General features: G+C 48.6%; 1 protein-coding gene across 4 annotated transcripts in view; it reads left to right on the top strand.

The window, feature by feature from the left end:
- The window catches only part of CERS2 (ceramide synthase 2), a 145,442-nt gene that overhangs the window by 63,505 nt on the left and 68,377 nt on the right, over nucleotides 1-13,560 (top strand). The window contains exon 2 of one of the 4 annotated variants that reach the window (XM_068253270.1): nucleotides 3,868-3,919. The exons of the other annotated variants lie outside the window; for them this stretch is intronic. Within the exon in view, the coding sequence (XP_068109371.1) occupies nucleotides 3,873-3,919 (47 nt within the window). The 5' untranslated portion in view covers nucleotides 3,868-3,872. The remainder of the gene's footprint in view (nucleotides 1-3,867; nucleotides 3,920-13,560) is intronic. 4 annotated transcript variants of the gene reach the window in all.

The following is a 13,560-nucleotide window of genomic DNA, read 5'->3' as shown; positions in this document are numbered from 1 at the left end:
CTGATAGGCAGCTGTTGGCTTTGATAGGATACATTTCTATCCTTTTCTAAGCCAGTAGAATTTTGAGTGCATTGATGATTTGTGTCATTAAAGCAAACCTTAACCAATTTTCACTTTACAGGGAATCTGTAATTGAGCTATGGAGGGGGGGAAGTGTTATATATTGTTTAGGGCCCCATATTATCCAGGACTGGCTCTATCGGTGCAGTCAGCACTCTACATGGGAACACCTCCTCTACTTCATTCATTTCCTCATCATAGGAAAGTGTACAGATGGATCCCAGGTATTTTCTGAGATTAAACAAAAAAGGTCTAAGTTATGGTTCAGTGTTCCATCCAGATTCAGAAATACATGATCTCGGCAAAATCCAGGCTGCATAAGTTGCTTAACTAAAGCTCTGTACTCATGCCAGATAGCCTCTGCTCCTGATAACTGCCTCTGCTGAGAATCCAGCATGTGCAGTGCAACCTCCGCCTGGCCAACAACCTGCCAGGCAGATCAATGCAATTGAGCGGCTGATAGCTTTGTTCTTTCTGCGCCACTCCACCCTCCCTCTGCCCCCATCCCTGAGTAGCATAAGAACATGTCGCTAGCCTGCAGACTAGTGATGCATATTTAAGCCTCAGCCCTGCACTGTTACCCGAAATATCTGGAACCGATCCCTGCTGTGGGCGACATTGATGTTGCATGTGTACAGTACTTGAGGCAAAAATGACAGACTGTTATGACAGGCTCTGTCTAAATAACAGATCTGGGGGGATGTTAGGGCTTAATACTCACAGCAGTGCGGTGGTATCAGTTTCCAAAGACTGTCTAAGTTTGGCAGCCACCAATCAGGTGGGCGTGACCAGACTCTCGTTGCCCAGTTACAAGAAAAATTTCCAGAGTCCAAATCTGAGGGGAGATGGAGGGATGATACCAGGACAGGTAAGTATTTAACTATGCACCCCTAATCTTCTATTTTGACAGAGCCTGTCATGACCAGGTCTGTCAGTTTTTACCGCAGGTACTCTTTAACACTTGAAAGTGAAGCTAGCAGTACATCTCTTTGACCTGAACTTTTCTGAAGGAGCAGGGGCAGCAACTGGAGGCAGGCAACAGTGCAGAGTACATTTATGCAGTAATGTGAGATCAAATATTAAAAAAGCAATACCATTGCTTTGACCCCAGATGCTATCTGTCTATTTTGCATTATATTCATTTGTATAAATTTCTTATCAAGCTGTCCACAGGAGATTGATGAACTGATCCACCATTAGCTGCAGACTGTGTAAATGGAGATATTTGCAAATCTGCAGTCAAATCCAGGCATGGCTATTTGCATGATACATGGTGGATTGCACAAATCTGCATATGTTCACTGCTCAAAAAATAAAGTGAACACTTAAACAACACAATGTAACTCCAAGTCAATCACTGCTGTGAAAGCAAACTGTCCATTTGGGTAGCAACACTGATTGACAATAGATTTCACATACTTTTTTTGGGAATGCCCCGAGGCTATTACATTTTGGGATAAATAGAAAACTATGGCTTGCAAGGTTTTTGGGTTTCCGATTTCACAAACTGCTTCTCAAGCTCTTTTATATATTCCCAATGACGATGTACCTGGTATTTTTCGCATTCTGTATAGATATATGCTTCTCGCTGCTCAATGGAGTATTGCCTTCCAGTGGAAATCGTCTACCCTTTATCCCTTTGGTTGCTCAGAGATTGGACATGATTATGTTAATGGATAGAATGTCTTATTTTTAGTACTATGAATCTAAATAAATTGAATCTTATCTGGGAAAACTGGAAACTATAGACCATAATGAAAGGCCAACATGATCATTTTATTATGGATTTCTTACATTCCATGGACCCTCCAAATCCCCTGGGGCACACTGCGGGGAGCACTTCCATGAGAGGCAGAGCTTTCAGCTGCAGCTCTGCCTCTACACGTGTCTATCAGCGCGCATCTCCGCCTCCGCCCGCCTCTTAGTCTTCCTTCACTGAGAGGGGCAGGGGAGAGGCGGAGATCCGCGGCTGATAGACGCGCATGGAGGCAGAGCTGCAGCCGAAAGCTCTGCCTCCATGAGCAGCAAAATCCACGACCAAGAAAGTCGTGGATTTAGCAGGGGGGATTTGGGGGGTAAAGATCCCTAGTTCTGCCGTGGGATAGCGGCATTGTAGCAGGGGCAAACATGCCTCACATAAATAAAAGGTAAAAAGCCGTTTTTAAACTGGCTTCAGTATTTCTTTAAATCCTCTTGGTCCCATATTTGATACTATTTGACATGACACAGTCTGTCTTATTTTGTTGTTTTTTCCTTTGTTAGCTTACAGACTTTATTGGACTTTATATTTGAAATGATCCCTGGAATCTCAGTAGGGTGGTTTTAGTCCCCCATTTTCCAGGTGGATCTATGAATATTATACTGTTTGTTTGTTTGTTTGGTATATCCACTTTCTCTTTATGCTTGAATAAATTCACATGCTGTTGTGTAAATGGAATAGAAAACAGGTAGAAATGATAGGTAATTAGCAAGACCTCCCCAATGTTTTGGTCACTTTTGAATGCTGGCGGTGCTTTCACTCTAGAATGAGACGGAGTCTACAACCCACACAAGTGGATCAGGTATTGCAGCTCATCCAGATGGCATATTAATATGAGCTGTGGCACGAAGGTTTGCTTTGTCTGTCAGCATAGTGTCCAGAGCATGGAGTTGCCACCAGGAGACAGGCCAGTACATCAGGAGACGTGGAGGACGTAGGAGGGCGACAACCCAGCAGTAGGACCGCTACCTCCGCCTTTGTGCAAGGAGGAACACGAGGAGCACTGCCAGAACCTTGCAAAATAACCTCCAGCAGGTCACAAATGTGCATGTGTCTGCTCAAATGGTCAGAAACGGACTCCATGAGGGTGGTATGACAGCCTGACATCCACAGGTGGGAGTTGTGCTTACAGCCCAACACCGTGCAGGGTGTTTGGCATTTGCTAGAGAACACCAAGATTGGCAAATTCGCTACTTGTGCCCTGTGCTCACCACAGATGAAAGCAGGTTCACACTGAGCACATGTGACAAACATGACTCTGTGGAGAATGTTCTGCTGTCCTATAGCATGACCGGTTTGGCAGTGGGTCAGTAATGATGTGGGGTGGCATTTCATTGGGGGGCTGCACAGCCCTCCATGCGCTCGCCAGAGGTATCCTAACTACCTTTAGGTACTCATACCCCCTGTGAGACCATATGCTGGTACGGTTGGCCCTGGGTTCCTCCTACTGCAAGACAGTGCTAGACCTCATGTGGCTGGAGTGTCAGCACTTAATGCAAGACAAAGGCATTAATGCTGTGGACTGGCCCACCCGTTCCCCAGACGTGAATCCAATTGAGCACATCTTGGACATCATGCCTTGCTCCATCCACCATTGCCATGTTGCACTACAGACTGTCCAGGAGTTGGTGGATGCTTTAATCTAGTCTAGGTCTGGGAGGAGATCCCTCAGGAGACCATCTGCAACCTCATCAGTAGCATACCCATGCGTTGTAGGGAGGTCATACAAGCACATGGAGGCCACACACACTACGGAGCCTCATTTTGTCTTGTTTTAAGGACAGAACATCAAACCTGGATCAGCCTGTAATGTGTTTTTCCACATTCATTTTGAGTGCGACTCCAAACCCAGACCTCCATGGGTTGATGAATATGATTTCCATTACTAATTTTTGTGTGATTTTGTTGTCAGCACATTCAACTATGTAAAGAGCGAAGTATTTCATAAGAATATTTCATTCATTCAGATCTAGGATGTCTTATTTTTGTGTTCCCTTTATTTATTTTTTGAGCAGTGTATATTCAGAGTCATTGTGATTTATCTGCAGGAGGCATGCTTCAACTAATGTCAATTCCACAGAATGGTGAGCCATCTACAAGGTAATCGAAAAAGAAAAATGTATATTTACTTTTTCCTTGAGTTCAGCAGTTCAGCTATCCATTTCCAGCATTCTATAGGTAGCATTTTGGCTACCTATACTGGCTGCACTTATGTCCGGCTACCTGTATTAGGGGCATCTATTCTTGGCTACCTATACTGGCTGCACTTATGTCCAGCTACCTGTATTGGCGGCATCTATTCCAAGCTACTTATACTGTTTGCACCTTTACCTGGGTAACTGTACTGGCGGCACCTATACCTGGCTACCTGTACTGGCGGCACCTATACCTGGCTACCTATACTGGCTGCACCTGTACCGGGCTACTTGTACTGGCAGCACCAATACCTGGCTAACTATATTGGCTTCACCTGTACCTGGCTACCTGTACTGGAGGCACCTATACCTGGCTACCTGTACTGGGGGCACCTATACCTGGCTACCTATACTGGCGGCACCTATACCTGGCTTCCTATACTGCGTTTACCTGTACTGGTGGCACCTATACCTGGCTACCTGTACTGGGGGGTACCTATTCCTGGCTACCTATACCTGGCTTCCTATACTGCGTTTACCTGTACTGGTGGCACCTATACCTGGCTACCTGTACTGGGGGCACCTATTCCTGGCTACCTATATCTGGCTACCTGTACTTTGCGGCACCTATACCTGGCTACCAATACTGGTGGCAACTGTACTGGCAGCACCTATACCTGGCTACCTGTACTGGAGGCATCTATTCCTGGCTACCTATATTGTCTGTACCTATATCTGGCAAACTGTATTTGGCGGCACCTATACCTGGCTACCTATATTGGCTGCACCTGTAGCTGGCTACCTGTACTGGTTGGCGGCACCTATTCTAGGCTACCTATACTGGCTGCACCTATATTTGCTACCTGTACTGGCGGTACCTATACCTGGCTACCTATACATATCTTATATCCTTGGATTCAGCAGAATTTGGGCTTTTACAAATGGTAACCTTTTTGTCAATAAATGTAATTCTTCTTTATTTATTTATTTTTATTAAACACAGATTTGTGACACACAACCCTGGGGTACATCAAGACCTTTAATTATGTTTGTAATACAGCATGAGGGTCTTTTTCCACTAGCTGCGATCTGCTTAAAAATGCAGCTGTTTTGCTGATCGGAATGAGCACCACAATAACATATTGTGGTGCTTCTTTTCCACTACCGCGATTTATTTTTGGCAAAAAATTGCCGACCTGCATGATTTTCGCACAATCGCGTTTTGTTACCAATGACCACATGACGCAATTGCAGCAAGTGGAAAAAGCAGCTTTTGTGATCACAAACTCTGCGCTATTATGCTTGTGATCATGCTTGCTAGTGGAAAAGGGCCTTTCTATTGTATTCTTGAATGTAGCAGCCACAGAATGATACAGTATTGTCTGCTTTCCATATGTGATGTCTAAGGATTCATACACACATCCAATTTTGACACCTCCATGTTGAGACCTTACCTACACAATCTGTTTATAGTATTCAAAATCTGTTGACCCTCATACTGCCTGGAGATGGTAACATTTCCCAATCATCGGCCAATCAAAATTGAATGTGTACACGTAAATACAATATATTTGAGTAGCTAAACGTTGACCGCTTGTACAATGTATGCGTAAATGAAGTGTAACCGATCTGCATTATACAATTGTACTGCAGCTTCAAACATTTGTATTGTGTAAAGCCCCTTACACATGGGGGAATTTCTGTCACCTGCCAGGTATCTGTACACGATCTCTTGGGTGACAGTGCATGCAGAGTACTGTACCAGGCACAGATTCGACTTGACAGGCATCTGACAGAAACCTATCTGATGGTCGAATCTGCTGCAAATCTATAAGTGTATGGCCACCATAAAGCTGTCTCTCAATATTTCTTGGCAAATCTGTAACATAAGAAAACCCTCTGGGTGATATTTACCTTGGAAGGGGGAAGCTTCTGGATCCTAATGAGGCTTCCCCGTCATCCTCCGTCCTGGAAATCCAGTGCTGGGACCCTCTGAAGAGCGGTGAGGTAAATATTTCCCTACCCCGATCCAGCACAGGCACAGTAGCAGCTTTCCATTCGGGCTCAGGTGGAAATAGCGGAGCCTGATCGGGTCTGCTCTACTGCGCAGTAGGCTTCCCCCTCCCACGGTATTCACTTAAAGTTCTTCAGAAAACAGGACTGTAAGAGCTCAGAGAAGCTCTTTTGCATAGATAACTGAATTTCATTTTAACTCTTCCTGTACTGGAAAACAATGAGACTCTCTTCTTTGCTACTAATGTTCTGTTTATTAGCTGTACCTCACATACAATTCATCATCTCATAAGATTTATTTTTGCTTCAGGTTTGCTTTAAGAACTTCAGCCACTAAGGGCGTGCTCAGCAAGCCACCCTGGAGCATTAGGGAGTCTTACCCAAGGACTCCTTACTGAATAGGTTACTGGCTCCAGCCATGATTCAAACCCAGATCTCTTGTGTTAAAGTTGGAGTCTTTAACCAGTACACCATCTAGCTGCATAGAAGTAGTAAGATTGTACAATCAAGATTGTATGATTAATAAGAGATCTGAAGCCCAATCTACACGATACGATTCTTTGTAAGATTCAATTATGATTCTATTTACGATCCGATTAAATCCGACATGTCTGATCGGGATTCGATTCAATTCAATTAGATTTTCCATTGCAAAACAATGGCAAATCTAATTGAATCGAATCCTGATCAGACATGTCGGATTTAATTGGATCGTAAATAGAATCGTAATCGAATCGTACAAAGAATCGTATCATGTAGATTGGGCATTTGTAGGCACGCACTTACAGTGGCTAGAATGCTTATTGCTGGGAAATAGATGTCCAAGAAGCACGATCTGTTGTAGACCTCTTGTAACAAATAAACAATATTCTGAGCAATTAATTAGGTCCACTCAAGGCAGACCTGAGCAATTCATTCTACGCTGGTGAGTGTGGATGGAAATCTGAACTTGCCTGGGGCCTCCTCCAGCCCCCTGTTGCCTGTGAGGGCCCCTCAGTGTCCTCTGACTCCCCTCCGTGGTCCTGTTGGCGAGTTCCATAAACTTGGCAACCTTGGCTGAAGTCGCGCATACGTGGCACATCCAGGCACCCGGTGCATCATCGGGCCAGTTACCGTAATGGTCCTGCACATGCACAGTTCAGTCCTTCTAGTATCGCGCATGCGCAAGACCCTTACATCAACGGGTGTGATGATGCACCAGGTGCCTGGACGTTGCATGTGCGACTTTGGCCGAAGTTGCGCACCTAAGGGTGCCACCCGCAGGACCATGGAGGGGATCCAGATGACACAGCTGGTCCTTTTGGGCTATGGGGGGTGGGAGGAAGCCCCAGTTAAATCCAGATTTCCTTTTTTTCACCTCTGCTTGGGGTCCCTTAAGCACAGAAGTTACAAGCTTTTTTTAACGGATCAACTTATTTCGGCCCGCGGCTCTGAGAGCCGAGCACCAAAACTGGGCACCCCATAGCAGCAATGTTATGCTGCGCGTGGCGCATAGCTGTAATTCGGGGCTCTGGCGACTGCCAGACCCCAAATGACAATTCGGTGGAGGGAATAGTATTTAACGCCGCCTCTGTATTTTGCGCCAGCGGTGAAAGCCATCATTCGGCTCTCACCACGCTGAACTGAGTGGCGCCGAAATGAATGCACCCTTATTTAACCCCACACTTTTTCCCTCTAAAGAAATCTACGGTAGTAAAAATGAAGGCTTGTTTTTGAATTACGGAGTGCTTTCCTTTAGTGTTTTTTTTTTTTTTTTTTTTTTTTTAGGAGTAATTTTTCTGTATGGCAAAAATGTGCAGGCAAGAGGGTTAGCAAGCTTGATAAAGAGAGGTGGCTTCTCTCGAAATATTGCATTGCTGCTGACTTGTAGAGTTGGGCCGAACCTCCGATTTTCGGTTCGCGAACCGGGTTCGCGAACTTTCGCGAAAGGTTCGGTTCGCGTTAAAGTTCGCGAACCGCAATAGACTTCAATGGGGATGCGAACTTTGAAAAAAAAAATTAATTATGCTGGCCACAAAAGTGATGGAAAAGATGTTTCAAGGGGTCTAACACCTGGAGGGGGGGATGGCGGAGTGGGATACATGCCAAAAGTCCCCGGGAAAAATCTGGATTTGACGCAAAGCAGCGTTTTAAGGGCAGAAATCACATTGAATGTTAAATGACAGGCCTAAAGTGCTTTCAAACATCTTGCATGTGTATACATCAATCAGGTAGTGTAATTAAGGTACTGCTTCACACTGACGCACCAAACTCATCGTGTAACGCACCGCAAACAGCTGTTTGTGTAGTGACGGCCGTGCTGGACTGGTGCGCACCATGGCGAGAGTGCAGGTTTTGGTGGCTTTACAGCCCATATGGTCAGTCACCTGGCTGATGTAGCTGAATGACAGAACAGTGACTGTCCAGCTGATCAAATTTGGTCTGACCACAATGAGGCAACGACCTTATTATCGTGGGTGTGCCCCCCGAGACACTCATCTAGGCGCCGGTCATTGCTCCATTGTGATACGCAAGCCCCTTCACCACGGCAAGGTAATGATCACGAAGGGGAATGGGCGCATGTTCATGCCTTTTCTTTTGTTGTTGCAGCTGCCCGCAGTGCAGCCAGAAAAATTAGGCAGTCATGTACACGCACCCGAAAAATTATTACAGCGGCCGCTGCTAGCAGCGGCCTAAAAAATTCAGCAATCCGCCTGGAGTCCCGGACCCTGTTGGTGGTGGCGGAGAAGGTAGTGAAGCGGCCTGCAGGCAGACATGCTGTGTGGAGGGACTGGGAGCGACTTAGTCTTCTTGGGGCAGGCCAGGCAGCCAGTCACACGGCGTGCAGGCAGAGATGCTGTATGTGCGGGGACTGACTTAGTCTTGGGGCGGGCAGCAGCCCTCCGGGATCCATGCCTCATTCATTTTTATAAAGGTGAGGTACTTAACACTTTTGTGACTTAGGCGACTTCTCTTCTCTGTGACAATGCCTCCAGCTGCGCTGAAGGTCCTTTCTGAGAGGACGCTTGCGGCAGGGCAGGAGAGAAGTTGGATGGCAAATTGGGACAGCTCTGGCCACAGGTCAAGCCTGCGCACCCAGTAGTTCAAGGGTTCCTCATCGCTGTTCACAGCAGTGTCTACATCCACACTTAAGGCCAGGTAGTCGGCTACCTGCCGTTCCAGGCGTTGGTGGAGGGTGGATCCGGAAGGGCTACGGCGAGGCGTTGGACTAAAGAACGTCCGCATGTCCGACATCACCATGAGATCGCTGGAGCGTCCTGTCTTTGACTGCGTGGACACGGGAGGAGGATTAGTGGCAGTGGTACCTTGCTGGCGTTGTGCCGTCACATCACCCTTAAAGGCATTGTAAAGCATAGTTGACAGCTGGTTCTGCATGTGCTGCATCCTTTCCACCTTCCGGTGAGTTGGTAACAGGTCCGCCACTTTGTGCCTGTACCGAGGGTCTAGTAGTGTGGCCACCCAGTACAGCTCATTCCCCTTGAGGTTTTTTATACGGGGGTCCCTCAACAGGCAGGACAGCATAAAAGACGACATCTGCACAAAGTCGGATCCAGTACCCTCCATCTCCTCTTGCTCTTCCTCAGTGACGTCAGGTAAGTCAACCTCCTCCCCCCAGCCGCGAACAATACCACGGGAAGGTTGCGCAGCACAAGCCCCCTGCGACGCCTGCTGCGGTTGTTCTCCTGCCGCTGTCCCCTCCTCCTCCTCCTCCTCCCCCAAAGAAACACCTTGCTCATCATCCTCTGAGTCTGACTCATCTTCTGCACATGACCTCTCTTCTTCCTCCTCCTCCCCCCTCTGTGCTGCCGCAGGTGTTGAGGAAACAGCTGGGTCTGATGAAAATTGGTCCCATGCCTGTTCCTGCCGTAACGGTTCCTGGTCACGCTCATTCGCAGCTTCATCCGCCACTCTACGCACAGCACGCTCCAAGAAGTACGCGTAGGGAATTAAGTCGCTGATGGTGCCCTCACTGCGGCTCACCAGGTTGGTCACCTCCTCAAACGGCCGCATGAGCCTGCATGCATTTTTCATCATTGTCCAGTTGTCGGGCCAGAACATCCCCATCTTCCCAGACTGTTTCGTTCTACTCCAGTTGTAGAGGTACTGGGTGACGGCTTTCTTCTGTTCTAGCAGGCGGGAGAACATGAGGAGGGTCGAGTTCCAGCGAGTGGGGCTATCGCAAATGAGGCGTCTCACCGGCATGTTGTTTTTACGCTGAATTTCTGCAAATCGTGCCATGGCTGTGTAAGAGCGCCTCAAATGCCCACAGAACTTCCTGGCCTGCTTCAGGACATCCGCTAAGCCAGGGTACTTTGCCACAAATCTTTGAACCACCAGATTCATGACATGTGCCATGCAGGGTATGTGTGTCAGCTTCCCCATATGCAAAGCGGCAAGCAGATTGCTGCCGTTGTCGCACACCACGTTGCCTATCTCCAGGTGGTGCGGGGTCAGCCACTCATCCACCTGTTTCTTAAGAGCAGCCAGGAGAGCTGCTCCAGTGTGACTCTCCGCTTTGAGACAAGCCATGTCTAAGATGGCGTGACACCGTCGTACCTGGCATGCAGCATAGGCCCTGCGGAGCTGGGGCTGTGTAGCTGGAGAGGAGAACTGCCACTCAGCCAAGGAGGAGGAGGAGGACAGCGAAGAGCATGTAGCAGGAGGAGAGGAGGTGGCAGGAGGCCTGCCTGCAAGCCGTGGAGGTGTCACAATTTGGTCCGCCGCTTTCTGCTTGCCATCGTTCACCACCAGGTTTACCCAATGGGCTGTGTAGGTAATGTAGCGGCCCTGCCCGTGCTTGGCAGACCAGGCATCCGTGGTCAGGTGTACCCTTGACCCAACGCTCTTCGCAAGAGATGACACCACTTGCCTCTCAACTTCACGGTGCAGTTGGGGTATGGCCTTTCTGGAAAAATAAGTGCGGCCTGGCATCTTCCACTGCGGTGTTCCGATGGCCACAAATTTACGGAAGGCCTCAGAGTCCACCAGCCGGTATGGTAACAGCTGGCGAGCTAACAGTTCCGCCACGCCAGCTGTCAGACGCCGGGCAAGGGGGTGACTGGCCAAAAGTGGCTTCTTCCGCTCAAACATTTCCTTCACGGACACCTGACTGCTGCTGTGGGCAGAGGAGCAGGAACCGCTCAAGGGCAGAGGCGGAGTGGAGGAGGGTGCCTGTGAAGGTGCAAGGGAGAGAGCGGCATAAGCAGATGATGCACCTGAAGGAGGAAGAGGAGAAGGAGGGTGACTTTGCTTTTGTGTGCTGCTGCTGCTTTTGCTCAGGTGGCCATCCCATTGCTGTTTGTGCCTTTTCTGCAGGTGCCTTCGTAAGGCACTTGTCCCTACGTGAGTGTTGGCCTTTCCACGGCTCAATTTTTGTTGGCAGAGCGAACAGATGGCTTTGGTCCGATCTGAGGCACACACATTAAAAAATTTCCACACCGCTGAGCCACCCTGGGATGTGGGCACCTCAGCAGCTGATGCTGAAGGGCAAGTTGGCTGGCTGTACATAGGTGGCGAATCTGGCGATACATGGTGCCGGACTCTGCCACCAGCTGTTTCTGACGAAGAGCTGCCCCAGCTTCTTTCAGCAACTTCTATCCTCCTACTACTCTCTGACTCCCCCTCTGAACTGTCCCCCTCTTCATCTCCTCTATTGGGAACATACAGAGGATCCCTATCATCGTCATCATCGTAATCATCCTGCCCAGCTTCGCTTGCCTCAGAAAAATCCAAATGTGTAGGTCCTTCATCCTCCTTACACGTTACATCCATAGTGTTGTCGCGTAACGCAGACATATGAGCTGGTGAAAATTCATCTGGCTGTAACAATGGCTGTGCATCAGTGATTTCACCACCACTAAATAATTCTTGCGAAGTGTCAAATGCAGCGGAAGTGGTGCTAGTAGTAGCGCTGGTGGCTGAGCAAGATGAGGTGTTCTGTGTCGCTAAATACTCAACCACGTCCTGACAATCTTGGGAGGTGATGGGACGTGCCTTCTTCCGAGCACTGTACTGTGGGCCAGGTCCACACGAAATTACATTTACACGACCTCGCGCAGACCTGCCGGGTGGCCTTCCTCTGCCTCTGCCACTACCTCTTCCTCTTCCTCTACCTGTTTTGTCCATATCGGGTATGCACGGAGTGGTATATCACACTGCGTGCACTCACGTAGGTAGGTGGGTTCACTTAACTGCACAGGTATGCGCACTGATGCGGTGGGTTCACTGAACAGTACAGGTATACAGTGGCGGGTTCACTGAACACAACAGGTATGCAGTGGCGTGTTCACTAAACAGGTATACAGTGGCAGGTCCACTGAACAGAACAGGTATACAGTGGCAGGTCCACTGAACAGAACAGGTATACAGTGGCGGGTCCACTGAACAGAACAGGTATACAGTGGCGGGTTCACAGAACAGGTATGCAGTGGCAGGTTCACTGAACATAACAGGTATGCAGTGGCGTGTTCACTAAACAGGTATACAGTGGCAGGTCCACTGAACAGAACAGGTATACAGTGGCGGGTTCACAGAACAGGTATACAGTGGCGGGTCCACTGAACAGAACAGGTATACAGTGGCGGGTTCACAGAACAGGTATACAGTGGCGGGTCCACTGAACAGAACAGGTATACAGTGGCGGGTTCACAGAACAGGTATACAGTGGCGGGTCCACTGAACAGAACAGGTATACAGTGGCGGGTTCACAGAACAGGTATACAGTGGCAGGATCACTGAACAGGTATGCAGTGGCAGGATCACAGTACAGGTATGCAGTGGGCTGAGGGCTCACTGAACAGAACAGGTATGCTGTGGCAGGATCACTGAACAGCTATGCAGTGGCAGGATCACAGTACAGGTATGCAGTGGGCTGAGGGCTCACTGAACAGAACAGGTATGCTGTGGCAGGATCACTGAACAGCTATGCAGTGGCAGGATCACAGTACAGGTATGCAGTGGGCTGAGGGCTCACTGAACAGAACAGGTATGCTGTGGCAGGATCACTGAACAGCTATGCAGTGGCAGGATCACAGTACAGGTATGCAGTGGGCTGAGGGCTCACTGAACAGAACAGGTATGCTGTGGCAGGATCACTGAACAGGTATGCAGTGGCAGTATCACAGTACAGGTATGCAGTGGGCTGAGGGCTCACTGAACAGAACAGGTATGCTGTGGCAGGATCACTGAACAGGTATGCAGTGGCAGGATCACAGTACAGGTATGCAGTGGGCTGAGGGCTCACTGAACAGAACAGGTATGCTGTGGCAGGATCACTGAACAGCTATGCAGTGGCAGGATCACAGTACAGGTATGCAGTGGGCTGAGGGCTCACTGAACAGAACAGGTATGCTGTGGCAGGATCACTGAACAGGTATGCAGTGGCAGTATCACAGTACAGGTATGCAGTGGGCTGAGGGCTCACTGAACAGAACAGGTATGCTGTGGCAGGATCACTGAACAGGTATGCAGTGGCAGGATCACAGTACAGGTATGCAGTGGGCTGAGGGCTCACTGAACAGAACAGGTATGCTGTGGCAGGATCACTGAACAGGTATGCAGTGGCAGGATCACAGTACAGGTATGCAGTGGGCT

Source organism: Hyperolius riggenbachi, chromosome 9, assembly GCF_040937935.1.
Source record: "Hyperolius riggenbachi isolate aHypRig1 chromosome 9, aHypRig1.pri, whole genome shotgun sequence".
In the NCBI taxonomy this organism is placed as follows: domain Eukaryota; kingdom Metazoa; phylum Chordata; class Amphibia; order Anura; family Hyperoliidae; genus Hyperolius; species Hyperolius riggenbachi.
The sequence above is the reverse complement of the archived record's forward strand: the minus strand, read 5'-3'. Positions and strand labels throughout refer to the sequence as shown.